The sequence below is a fragment of the Entelurus aequoreus genome, linkage group LG17 (assembly GCF_033978785.1).
Source record: "Entelurus aequoreus isolate RoL-2023_Sb linkage group LG17, RoL_Eaeq_v1.1, whole genome shotgun sequence".
In the NCBI taxonomy this organism is placed as follows: domain Eukaryota; kingdom Metazoa; phylum Chordata; class Actinopteri; order Syngnathiformes; family Syngnathidae; genus Entelurus; species Entelurus aequoreus.
Window position 1 is genome coordinate 14,908,441 of NC_084747.1, and position 12,962 is coordinate 14,921,402.

Consider the following 12,962-nt stretch of genomic DNA (forward strand, 5'->3'; position numbering starts at 1 on the left):
TATTGCTTGTATGCACTTTGTGTGTGCGTTTTGACACACTCAACATCATGCGCCTCTGCGTTTTTTTAGTCACCGCCACACAGCGGCATTCAGATGAAAAAACGGTACCGGTACTTTTCAAAGGTGGTATAGTACCGATTTCAATTGATTAGTACCACAATACTTTATTAGTAACAGTATACCGTACAACCCTACTACACACACATACAGTACATAGAAGAACGTGTGTTTTTGTTGTTTGTGTCTTGCAGACGTCCAGCAGCTGATCGGTAATACAGAAGAAGTTTCCCCTCAGTTAGGGGGGAGCTCCACTTTGAAGCAGGAGACTCCACAAGACCTGTCAAATTAAATACATTAAATATTTAGTGGTGAAATAGACACATCTTTCATAGATTGATCCGTCAAATCATAGCCAGATGCCAGAAGGCGGGACATATATACCGGAAGTCGGGGGGCGGAATTTTAGTTTTTTTTAAATTATTTTTTCATATTAAATTTATATGACGTCATCACTTTTTGCCAGAAAGTATATCTTATATTCTCTACTGTGTACCGATAGAAAAATAAAAGCTGTGCAATGTGTGAACAATTTCCACAAAGCACAAATAAAAAGTTAAAAGACTGACAGTATTGCAGTAAATCACACACTGTTCACTTTCTTTACATTTGCACAGAAGACAATCATTTTCACAGAACTATATCAGTGTGCAGTGTCTCATGCTGCATTTTAAGTGGGGTTACTGATTGCTTATTTTACTCCTGTTTTACGTTGGGTGGAGGGGGAGGAGTCACAGCCCCGCTTTACCGTGTACCTCTTGCTTGGTATACTTCCTCGCCCCGGTATCAACTATTTGCTTGCCTAACATAATTGCTATTGCGACATCCAGTGGACACATTTAGAACAGCAGTTTCTTTCATTAAAAAATGCAGCTGAATTTTACACTTCGCAAACTCATCTGGCGGGCCGGAATGAACCTGTTATGCCCGAATGTCGAGGGAGGTGGGGGTTGGGTTGTGTTGGGGGTTAATTGTTCATATGTCTCTGATTTGCACATCAATCAGTCTGAGGAGTAAAAGTTGGCACTTTTTTATGCAAACAGTTACCCAGCATCACCTATGCGTCAACGTCAGTTTTGATACATCTCAACTTTGCAGTGAAAAAGGGTGTAGTGCAGGTTTTTGAGCGTGCACAAACTTGACACATGGGGCCCCAGGTCCCTGGACTGAAGAAGGAGTAACCAAGCACTTGAAGCATCATTTATCTTACTGTTCAGGAAGGTTTCAGATACATAGAAGACATGGGGTCATGAGTAGATACGATTATGCTCCAAATAATCCAAGTTTGTATGAATACCTCAGATATTTGTGAAAGAAGCAGTGAGGAGGTCCTGGGTAGGGTGGATGTCACCACATATGAGCAACATACCACAAACTAAACAGCTAATTGGTTATTTTCCCTTGTGTGTTTTTATGTGTTTTACTGCGGCTGCATTATGTGGGAACCTTTTACAGCACACTGAACAACTAAATGGTTTTTTTCTCCAGCGTGTGTTCTCATGTGTTGACACAAAGAGCTGTTTTGAGGAAAGCTTTTACCACAAACTGAACAATTAAATGGCCTTAGTCCAGTGTGTGCCATTATATGTCAAGTTAAAATGTGTCTTGAACCAAAGGTTTTACCACAAACTGAGTAACTAAATGTTTTTACACCTGTGTGTGTTCTGGTGTGTTCAGTCAATTCCATCCATCCATTTCCCACCGCTTATTCCCTTCGGTGTCATGGGGGGCGCTGGAGCCTATCTCAGCTACAATCGGGCGGAAGGTGGGGTACACCCTGGACAAGTTGCCACCTCATCACAGGGCCAACACAGATAGACAGACAACATTCACACTCACATTCACACATTAGGGCCAATTTTAGTGTTGCCAATCAACCTATCCCCAGGTACATGTCTTTGGAGGTGGGAGGAAACCGGAGTACCCGGAGGGAACCCACGCAGTCACGGGGAGAACATGCAAACTCCACACAAAGATCCCGAGCGCAGGATCGAACCCAGGACCTTCGTATTGTGGGGCAGACGCACTAACCCCTGTTCCACCGTGCTGCCCAAGTCAAATTCCTCTTAACAGAAAAGCTTTTGCCACAAACTGAACAATCAAATGTTTTTTCTCCCGTGTGTGTTCTCAAGTGTTCAGTCAAATTCCTCTTAAAAGAAAAGTTGTTACCACAAATAGAACAGTTAAATGGTTTTTCACCTGTGTGTGTTCTCATGTGTTGAGTCAAAGAGCTGTTTCGAGAAAAGCTTTTGCCACAAACTGAACAATAAAATGGTTTTTCTCCAGTGTGTGTTTTCATGTGTTCACTCAAATTCCTCTTAAGGCCCAAGCTGGGTTTTTTTCCCATGCTTTTTTTATTTCTCTTTGCTATTTGGGCTTATTGAACCCTAATTAGAATAAAAACTAAGAATCATCTTTTAATATGATGTACTTTTAGAGAAAAATTATGTCCGCATATGTGGATACTTGGTCCGAATTTCCATAAAACCCAATTAGGTCACCATTGTGTAATAGAAGGAAAAACTCTTTATTTCCACCTTGAACACAGCAGTCTTTTTCCTGACTGCTTTTGCATGTATTAATAACACATACACACACATTTTTGAACATGTTTTGAATATCAGAGTAAAAACAACATGTAAACATTGCACTTTTGCCCCTTTGGACAGTTAAAACTAATGCATGAATCATTTGAAAAGCTGCAACAGTGCAAACAGTAATTGCAGGATGAGATTGTTTGCCTGTAACAAAACACAACACATTCAAAACATTTTAAAATCGTCACGGTATGTACATGGTACGTACAACAAATGACGGAACGTCATAGTGAAAATCAATAAATAAAAATGTTGCCCCTTTTTGACAGTCACAGTATGGCTCATGTGAAATGTTGTATTCGTACTGTAAAACAAAAAGGGTATGCGAAAGGTTGCGAACATTGAGGACAGAAGGACCCAGCCTGCGTACGGAGGGCCAGGGGTCACCTGATGACCTTCACAGAATCTGAGCAGAGAGGAGTTGGAGGACGAATGTGATTAATCTCACACGCTCACACTCACACCCACCCGCGCGCAGTGTTGGGTTAGTTACTGAAAACCAGTAACTAGTTAGTTACTAGTTACTTTATTTCAAAAGTAACTCAGTTACTTACACCAAAAAGTAATGCGTTACTGTGAAAAGTAATTATTTAGTTAATTTTGTTGTTTTAAGGCTCCCATTAATGCCCTTTTAGCCTTCATGTCAGTACTGTTATTGCACTGGAGAATAATACAATGTGTTGATCAACTTGACATGCATTTGCATCACTGACCTCTGCTAAGCAATGTGGTCTACATACAACACACAAAGACAAAGATATGTTTCAAAGGTCCAATTTATTTTGGGCCAGAACAAATTGACAAAACGATTATAAATAGCTGCAACATAACATACATAAGTAACAAACCGCATAATAACAACATGTCACAACATAGCTGTAAACCTGGCTTCACCCAAAGAAGGCACACATGACATGATTATATGTCAGGTCACTATATACAGCACACATACTGCTATACACACAAAGCTTAACCAGGCGTTTTTTTCTCTCAAGGAATTGTGAAATAAAATCATGTCTTCAGTGAAGCCCAGAACACTCTACGCATTTCCCCAGTTTTAGTTTAGAGAAAAGGAAAGATTGGCCTGGCCCACTAGGATCCCTCTTTATGTTTGTGAACTTTATAGTCTATACCAGGGGTCACCAACCTTTTTGAAACCAAGAGCTACTTCTTGGGTACTGATTAATGCGAAGGGCTACCAGTTTGATACACACTTAAATAAATTGCCAGAAATAGCCAATTTGCTCAATTTACCTTTAACTCTGTTATTATTAATAATTAATGATATTTACACTTAATTGAACGGTTTAAAAGAGGAGAAAACACGGAAAAAAATGACTATTACATTTTGAAACATAGTTTATCTTCAATTTCGACTCTTTAATATTCAAAATTCAACCGAAAAAAAGAAGAGAAAAACTAGCAAATTCGAATCTTTTTGAAAAAATTTAAAAAATAATTTATGGAACATCATTAGTAATTTTTTCTGATTAAGATTAATTTTAGAATTTTGATGACATGTTTTAAATAGGTTAAAATCCAATCTACACTTTGTTAGAATATATAACAAATTGGACCAAGCGATGAGGTGGCGACTTGTCCGCCGGATTGTAGCTGAGATAGGCTCCAGCGCCCCTGCAACCCCAAAGGGAATAAGCGGTAGAAAATGGATGGATGGATGGACCAAGCTATATTTCTAACAAACACAAATCATTATTTCTTCTAGATTTTCCAGAACAAAATTTTTTAAAGAAATTCAAAAGACTTTGAAATAAGATTTAAATTTGATTCTACAGATTTTCTAGATTTGCAAGAATATTTTTTTTGAATTTTAATCATAATAAGTTTGAAGAAATATTTCACAAATATTCTTCGTCAAAAAAACAGAAGCTAAAATGAAGAATTAAATTAAAATGTATTTTTTATTCTTTACAATAAAAAAAATGTTTTTACTTGAACATTGATTTAAATTGTCAGGAAAGAAGAGGAAGGAATTTAAAAGGTAAAAAGGTGTATGTGTTTAAAAATCCTAAAATCATTTTTAAGGTTGTATTTTTTCTCTAAAATTGTCTTTCTGAAAGTTATAAGAAGCAAAGTAAAAAAAAAAAAAGAATTTATTTAAACAAGTGTAGACCAAGTCTTTAAAATATTTTCTTGGATTTTCAAATTATATTTGAGTTTTGTCTCTCTTGGAATTAAAAATGTCGAGCAAAGCGAGACCAGCTTGCTAGTAAATAAATAAAATTTAAAAAATAGAGGCAGCTCACTGGTAAGTGCTGCTATTTGAGCTATTTTTAGAACAGGCCAGCGGGCTACTCATCTGGTCCTTACGGGCTACCTCGTGCCCGCGGGCACCGCGTTGGTGACCCCTGGTCTATACATTTACAGTGATGTGATAATCAAACACTCTACAAGTCTAGAATGAAAGAGTATATAAGAGAATTGACAGAGTGTGTGTACCTTCAGTGCTGAATGATGAGCAAAGGCAGAGTTTGGAGAGTTTTCTTTAGCACGCTTTCCATGTTTATGTGCTCACTGTCCACTGTGTCCAGGTACTTGGAAAATGTTTTCGTGCCATTTGTCGTTTGACGCCCGCAATCATGCTAATTAGCTGCCTGAAAGCGGGTGACTCCACTGTAGAAATAGCCTACATGACTTCTAGCACATACGCTGCAATGGCTTTATCAATGTTGTCCTGGCTAGCAGTGCCTCCGTTAAAATCCTTAGGTGAAGTGTGTATCTCTTTACTAGCTTTGTCGAAGCATGTTGCTTTTGTAGCTGTTTCAGCCGATTTTAATTGCTGTTTTGGGCAGTAGATGGGATCTTTGATCCAAGACACAACTTACATTTAACTGTAATTTTCTTTTCTTTGTGCTCGACAAAAGTAAAGTAGTGAGAATATCTCCATGTTAAGAAACTCGGCTTCGGCTTCGCCATGATGTCTTGTTAGTAAACACAGACACGTCCCCTCGCCCCACACATACACTCACACACACAGCGCACTCTCCTTGTGACACAGGAAGAATCAGAAGGACGACACCGCAGCTCTTCAATAAAACACACTCAGATCTTCTCAGTTTCTAGCCGATACTATATAAAAAATTGCGTAAAATAACGCAGTAACGGTAACTGAGTTACTGAATATAAAAAAATAATGTGTTACACTACTCATTACTGCCGAAAATAACGGCGTTACAGTAACGCGACGCGCGCACGCACACACACACACAAACACCTAATGTGACAAAAATCTCTGCCATCACCTATCTGTGAAAGGCTGAGTAACAGTTGCGTTCTGTTTGCAAGCACAAGAACACCTTGCAGGTCACACAACGCACTCGGGTTCTTCCAGTGCAGCCTGGTAGTCTGCAGCGCATGGCATTCCTCAGGCCCATCATCTCTGGGAGGTGGGCATTAGCCCTCCTGCGGACCGAGACATGGGGCACCTGTGTCACATGGCGTTTTACCCCATGTTGTGCATCTTCTTCCTCTGATTGTTCCGATAGGTCACCATCTGCACCGTGATGCTGGGCCAAGAGGATATTTGCCACTTCCATACGGAACTCAAGGAACTGGATGGGTTTTGTCTTTGGTCCAGCACATATTGCATGGTCTTTGCGGTAGAGTAGCCAGCTGTTGGCTAAAGCCAGATCCGTGAATTGCATGACTATCCGCATTGTCCACTTCTTCGTACGGGTGCTCATGCGATAGTAACTCATCATTCTATCCATCAAGTCAACTCCACCCATCTTGGTGTTGTACTCACGGACAATGCTTGGTCGCAAAACAGTGACATATTGTTTTAACTTCTTGTCCCAGCGCTGGCAGGTGTCCTCAGGCTGTGTACCGTGAACAACAGACATCAGCAATACTGGCTTGTTGTCGTACCACTTCACTACACACAATTTTCCATCTTCAGTGGACACTTCTGATGAGGTACCTCTTCCTGCGCTTTTCATGGCTTTGTCACTGGGTAACTTGTCGTTCGCTCCAACGAGTCGGTTCTTCATTATTGTACCAGTAATGTACAGCTCCTTCTCCATCATTCGTTGAGCACCTTTGATGGTGGTGAAGAACCGGTCACAATACACTTTTGTGCCGGGTTTCAGGGTTTGACAAAGACGCTCGATGACTAAGCTTCCCAAGCCCAGGCCCTCGGGTTCTTCGACCTTCTCGATCAGTGATTGTGCACCTTGATAGAGCTCAAAGTCAAGCACAATACCATCTGCAGTAGCACACACAAAGTTCTTTATCCCAACTGGGTTGGGCTTCATTGGTAGATATTGTCTGTACGGACAGGCTCCCGTGAAAGGTATAATTTGCTCATCGATAGATGTGCAATCAGGTCGATTCAGAGACTTGCAGCCTCGCAGAATCCGCTCCAGAAAAGGCCTCACCTTCCAGAATTTGTCAGACATCTTCAGATCTTCAGGCACATCATCATCAATTACCACTTTTATTGCTCCCCTCACTTTGAAGAATCTGACACGCGTGAATCTGTCAGTGATGGCAGTGATTTTAAAGGCTTTGGACCAATACATCCTAATGGTTGGGTATGGGATGCAAGACATTAAAATACAGGCACCAAAAAAGTGGTAGACCTCATCGACTGACATGTTGAGTGGCTGCCCACTCCTCGACAGTGACATGGCATTAGAACATTCCGAAATCAGTGTCATCAGATCTCTATCGATGTACTGGTCAAAATACTCTAGTGGGGTCCAGCCATGTCTGTCCAGATCAGTTTTGTCCTCATGCTGATACTCTGCAAGGTTTGGCGTCAATGGGGTAGCCTTCCAGCGTATTCCACGTCCTGCACAACCAGAATCAGAATAAAATAGTATTTAGTATGAATAGTATTTATTGCAGTAAGTTACATTTTATCTATGTTAGCAAATGAGGTGTAGGCCATGTGGTGCATTAAAAACTTGAATCTGTTTGGACGTTTACATGAATTTTGAAGATTTACCCTCAAGGCATGCTAAAATAGTAACAATTACTTTGTTTGGACTCTCCTTTTTTATTTTCTTTGGTTTGGCTTGGTCCTGGTGTTGGCTCCTCCGAGTCATCTTCTTCATGATCAGTCGGTCCAGTTCGACATCGACGTCTGGGAGTGTGGGGTGAACCCGTCCCTGTACTCTCTATCCCTGTCAATGAACCGACAAGTAAATAAGCATTCTGCGTCCAATCCTTCACGTAGCCCTGAGGCCCTAACTACATAACATAAACACAAATCTACTGGGCCTTGACTAACCATTATCTGCGCCACGGCAACGTTTATGTCCTCTGCTGTGCTCTGTGGGCTCAGGAATGGGGTCCTCGTCGTCACTGCTGCTTTCCTCCTGTGCTGATGGTTGGTAATTTTCATCCTGGATGGGATCATCATTGTCATATAGGTCTAAATCTGAGTTGTCTTCATCAATCAACCCAAGTAGCTGCATAGCTTGGTGCACAGAAAAACGCTCTGGAAATAAAAACAATGGATTTCAATGGTTCTGTACAATATTTTTAACAGAAGAGCTTTTGCCACAAACTGAACTCTTAAATGTTTTTCTCTTGTGTGTGTTGTCATGTGTTGAGTCAAATGGCTCTTTCTAGTAAAACTTTCAGCACAAACTGAGCAGCTCAAACATGTTTTTACCTCTCTTCTTTGTAGAGCATTCAGAGTGTTTGTTGTAAATGTGAGTCCTCATATCATCTTCACAGTCTGTATCGCTGCTCAAAGGTTCTTCAACCTCGTCTTCAGCCTCACTATCTGATAGTGGAGCTAAGAGGTTGTCTACTTGTAGATTCTCTTCATCATCTTCAGTCTTCACAGAGAGAATACTCAGTGGAAACTTGGTGTAATCAGCTTCCTCTCGTCCTAGAAGACACTCTCCCTCCTGAGTGATCCAGAGTTCCTCCTCTTCCTTTTTAATGCAGGGTGGTTGTGGAGTCTCCTGCTTCAAAGTGGAGCTCCCCCATGACTGAGGGGAAACTTCTTCTGGATTACCGATCAGCTGCTGGACGTCTGCAAGACACAAACAACAAAAACACACATTTCTTCTATGTATCGTATGTGTGTGTGTAGTGTTTCATGGCCATTCATTTAGTGCCTTGCCAGAATGATGGATCAATGTTTACATGACTTGTCATAGACTCAGAAAAGTTCAGCGAGAATCACAGAAAGTAGAAAACATCTGCTTCGATGGACATCAGGATACTACAAACTAACAGTGGGGAAAAAGTCAATATTGAAATACATCTAAAAAAGATAGTATCTATCTCAAAGAAGTCTGTAGTTAAGAAGTAGAGGACTTTTTTAGATTTAAGTGGCAAGAAATTTGATCCACATTCTGTACAACTGCAATGAATGGAAATTGATCATTTTAATTACATTATTTTTGACACAGTTTGTCCAATAAATGATAACTGTCATCAAGTGTACTTGTATACAACATTTATTTTAAGCTGTTTTTTACATTTTTCAGTGACTTTGTAAAAATCGCAGTAAAACTCCATGTCACAATATTGCAATACACTATTGTATCGTGACTCAAGTACCGTGATACATGGTTTATCGTGAAGTCCTTGCCAATACCTCGTCTAGGGCTGGACTATTATGGCAAAACATAATAATCACGATTATTTTGAGTGATTTCGGAATCACGATAAACAACACAAATATTTAGTCATTTAAAAACGTAAAAACAGTACCACCAAAACTCATTACCACATAAAAATGTCTGCGCTTTTCATGGACTGCAACATTTGCACTACTCTCAACAAAACAAGCACATCGATTGCGTTTTAAGACTGTTGTGTTTGTGTTATAATCAGCACTTTTATTTATATTGTTTGGTACTTGTTTATTTGACTAATTTATTTCGGTGTTATTTCCGTTGTTACAAAATGCTATTTCATTTGAATATTCGTGTCATAACCTCGAGAAAGATGTATTTTCTAATTTGGCACTTTGTTCAATTCCAGACACATTTTTAACATAAACTATTAGTTATTAAAACATATCATACCTTACCACCATCAAAGGAATTCAATATAACATTTTTAAAGAAACAAGAAAATAAGAACTAGAACATCATCATAGGGATATAAAATGACATACAGTATATCAGAATATATATTTGTATCCATATCACACAACACAAATTGAATTTACTGTACATTATATAGAATTAGGTTTTTGTACGATTCTGTTTCTAACAAACTCTTTTGATTGCATTACTAATTAAAAACTGAGGCACTACTGTAATTAGTCCGTCGTTATTCAGAAAGAAGTTTTCACGTTTGAAAAATGTGTTTCTTTTAGAAATATACAATGAGATTTTGACTTTTTTAAATTTAAAAACCTGTGCTTTTATTACCAGTACATTGTGTTAACTGCCTAACATTTACAGATCAAAAATTATATTTTGCTTTGTAAAAAATAATGATTTAAACTTTCTTTGGTAACTTTATTTGACATATAGTCCATTCCATTTGTCCTGGGAAGTCAGAATCTCTGAGTTCCTTCCTAGAACCTGTAGTTCCTGGAACAATAGATTCCTGTAGAAGTGTTTGGTTTGTGTTTCCATCGCATTTCATTTCAGGGTAGTTTCTACAAATCAGGCTGATGATGTATAAAGGAGCGGTTTAGTATATTTCTACACTGATACCATGTAAATAAACAGACTATATTAGACCACAGTTATTTGACTAAAAAAGTAAGTAAATGAAAGACAAAGCCACCATATATAAAACAATTTGATTTAAAAAATAAAGTGTACCAAATAGTTCATAAAAAGTCAGGCTTTTGTCCGCAATGTCCAAAAGTCGTCCTCCCAGTAAATGATGAACTCATGAGAGTCACACGATTCCTTTTGGTCCATTTCTGCTATAAATAAAAAAAAATCAGTGTTTATCTCACACCAACAACATATACACATTCGCTTTAGCATTAGCTTGTTTGCATTAGCATTCTGTTCACTCGGGTTGAGGCTAATAACGACACAAATGGAGTGTCACTGACTACTTTTACAACATTTAACAATGTAAGTTGTTCATATTTTAGGCTATTTTCCTTCGTTCCACTTGTGTACTGCTTCCTTTTTTTCCACATTTATCCAACAAAGTCTTAGAGTGGTAAGCAGCTGGGGTCATTGCTTCGAGTCCGGCTTCATATTACCCCGTAAACACGCTTTAAAGGACTCCGCCCACTTCTCGTAGCTTTGCGTATCGAAATGAAGTTAGTAAAAATGATAAACAAAAATAGCACGCATATAGTTTATAGACTATAGCTGGGTAAAAACACTGCAAGATAGTTCTACTAATCAGCGTTCGTTGGCACAAAGATGCCCCACAAAAGTTCCTGCAAATCAAAACCTATTTCTACTTTCTTTCTTTGTTGTCAAGTTTGTTTGAATAGAAATACACAAGTCACCTAGCACTCTGTGTTCAACCAATCAGCGTTCGACAACACATCCCGCCCCTGAAAAGTTCCCGGGAAACTTGTAAAAGACCCGCCGAGCTGGCAGAAACTCTGCAAGGTTCCTGAGGAACTAAATCCACCCAGGTTGTTTTTGGTGGAAACACAGGGGGAACTTTATTTACCCAGGTAAATGGGAAAGTTGCTGTAAAAGTTCCTGCGGTAGAAGAGGGCTTTTTCTCACCACCCCCCAAATTAGTTTCAAAGATGGCTGCACAGAATGTAAAAAAGAATATCCGCTTCCATAATATTCGTGTTTCGCACTTCTGATTACTTTTTTTGGCAGTAAATCATACAATGTATTATTGTATTTGTACATGTGGTAAGGTGACAGTAGTATTAACTACGCTGTACGCTGCTGGCAATTGCATCTGTGTTTGGGGTGGTATAGCTCGGTTGGTAGAGTGGCCGTGCCAGCAACTTGAGGGTTCCAGGTTCGATACCCGCTTCTGCCATCCTAGTCACTGCTGTTGTGTCCTTAGGCAAGACACTTTACCCACCTGCTCCCAATGCCACCCACACTGGTTTAAAAATGTAACTTAAATATTGGGTTTCACAATGTAAAGTGCTATGAGTCACTAGAGAAAGGGGCTATATAAATATAATTCACTTCCTCTTCATCCACCGTCTTTGAGGGTCACAAAAAGAGTGTGTATTTTTTCCATAAGTTCTTTATATTTAAACAAGGCAACTGCAAAAAAAAGCTTTTGTTGATGTGACCATCTTGATTACCAACATCGCACCTTTAAGTTGGCTGTGACGTAAATCCCAGCTGCGACTTCCAACTTTGGAGGTAAATGGAATGCAGCATTTATGAGCTGTGGCACTTGTGGAGAACTTCCCAATCAAAAGTTGACAGTAATCATATTAGTCTTGTTCTTTATTACCTCCAATCCTCTGCCCATTGATGTAAACATGTGGTCCAGTCTTCTCTTCACACACTGCACATCTCTTACTCTTCCCCAAAATCTGTCCTTTTCATATCTTTATTTTCTTTACACAAGCGCTTGTTTTGCTCTTCCACCTGCGAGTGTCCGCCCTGAGATCTGTAGGTCGTGAATTCAAACCCTGGCTGAGTCATACCAAAGGCTATTAAAAAAACTGAGACCCATTACCTCCCTGCTTGGCACTCAGCATCAAGGGTTGGAATTGGGGGTTAAATCACCAAAAATGATTCCCGAGCGCGGCCACCGCTGCTGCTCACTGCTCCCCTCACCTCCCAGGGGGTGAACAAGGGGGTGGGTCCAATGCAGAGTACAAATTTCACCACACCTAGTGTGCGTGTGACAATCATTGGGACTTCAACTTTTTAACTTGAACAATCATGGCGGCTCTTTGTTTACATTGTTGAAAAGTTGGCTAATTTCTCATCACTTTTTTCAGGGCTTGAAATAGTTTTCAAATGACAAAACTGAAACTCACTCACCTTCATCTTTCGTCTTTATCTCCGTTGGTGGTTCTCTTTTACCGGACGTCGCCATCTTAGCATAGCAGTAGTCGTCCATCTTCTATCACGTCTTCAATCTTCACTTCAGCTAACACTCCATCGCTCCAAACTCAACTTATGTTTCGCGGTCTTAAGAAAAAAACTAATACATGACGTAGGTGTTTCTATATTTGCTGTGAATATATATCATCATTTAGAAACGGGGAAGCCACCGCCACTCAGTCCGCCATCTTGCCCGCCACCTGGCCTTCACTTCCGGAAATTCGGTCGGTTCTGCGCATGTGCGCGCGTGACGTCATTCCCTTCACCCTGCTAAATGCTTAATGTATTTTGTTCATTAAAACAAGCAAACACGCAAGAAAAAGCAAACGCGACGTGAAATTGAACAAGGGGTGGT

At 39.8% G+C, this 12,962-nt stretch overlaps 4 protein-coding genes across 4 annotated transcripts in view; 2 read left to right on the forward strand and 2 right to left on the reverse strand.

Annotated features, from left to right (window-relative positions):
- The window catches only part of LOC133632464 (uncharacterized), a 508,815-nt gene that overhangs the window by 321,405 nt on the left and 174,448 nt on the right, over positions 1–12,962 (reverse strand). The window lies entirely within an intron of this gene.
- Positions 1–12,962, forward strand: part of LOC133632484 (zinc finger protein OZF-like) — a 421,867-nt gene that overhangs the window by 119,740 nt on the left and 289,165 nt on the right. The window lies entirely within an intron of this gene.
- Positions 1–12,962, forward strand: part of LOC133632486 (gastrula zinc finger protein XlCGF57.1-like) — a 295,607-nt gene that overhangs the window by 23,952 nt on the left and 258,693 nt on the right. The gene's annotated exons all lie outside the window — the stretch shown is intronic.
- Positions 2,567–12,810, reverse strand: LOC133632455 (piggyBac transposable element-derived protein 3-like). The gene is made up of 5 exons (XM_062024871.1): positions 12,545–12,810; positions 8,296–8,664; positions 7,909–8,118; positions 7,655–7,801; positions 2,567–7,467 (listed from the first exon to the last, which is right to left on the reverse strand). The coding sequence occupies exons 1-5, from the start codon at positions 12,621–12,623 to the stop codon at positions 5,918–5,920; spliced, it is 2,355 nt and encodes a 784-aa protein (XP_061880855.1). The 5' UTR covers positions 12,624–12,810; the 3' UTR covers positions 2,567–5,917.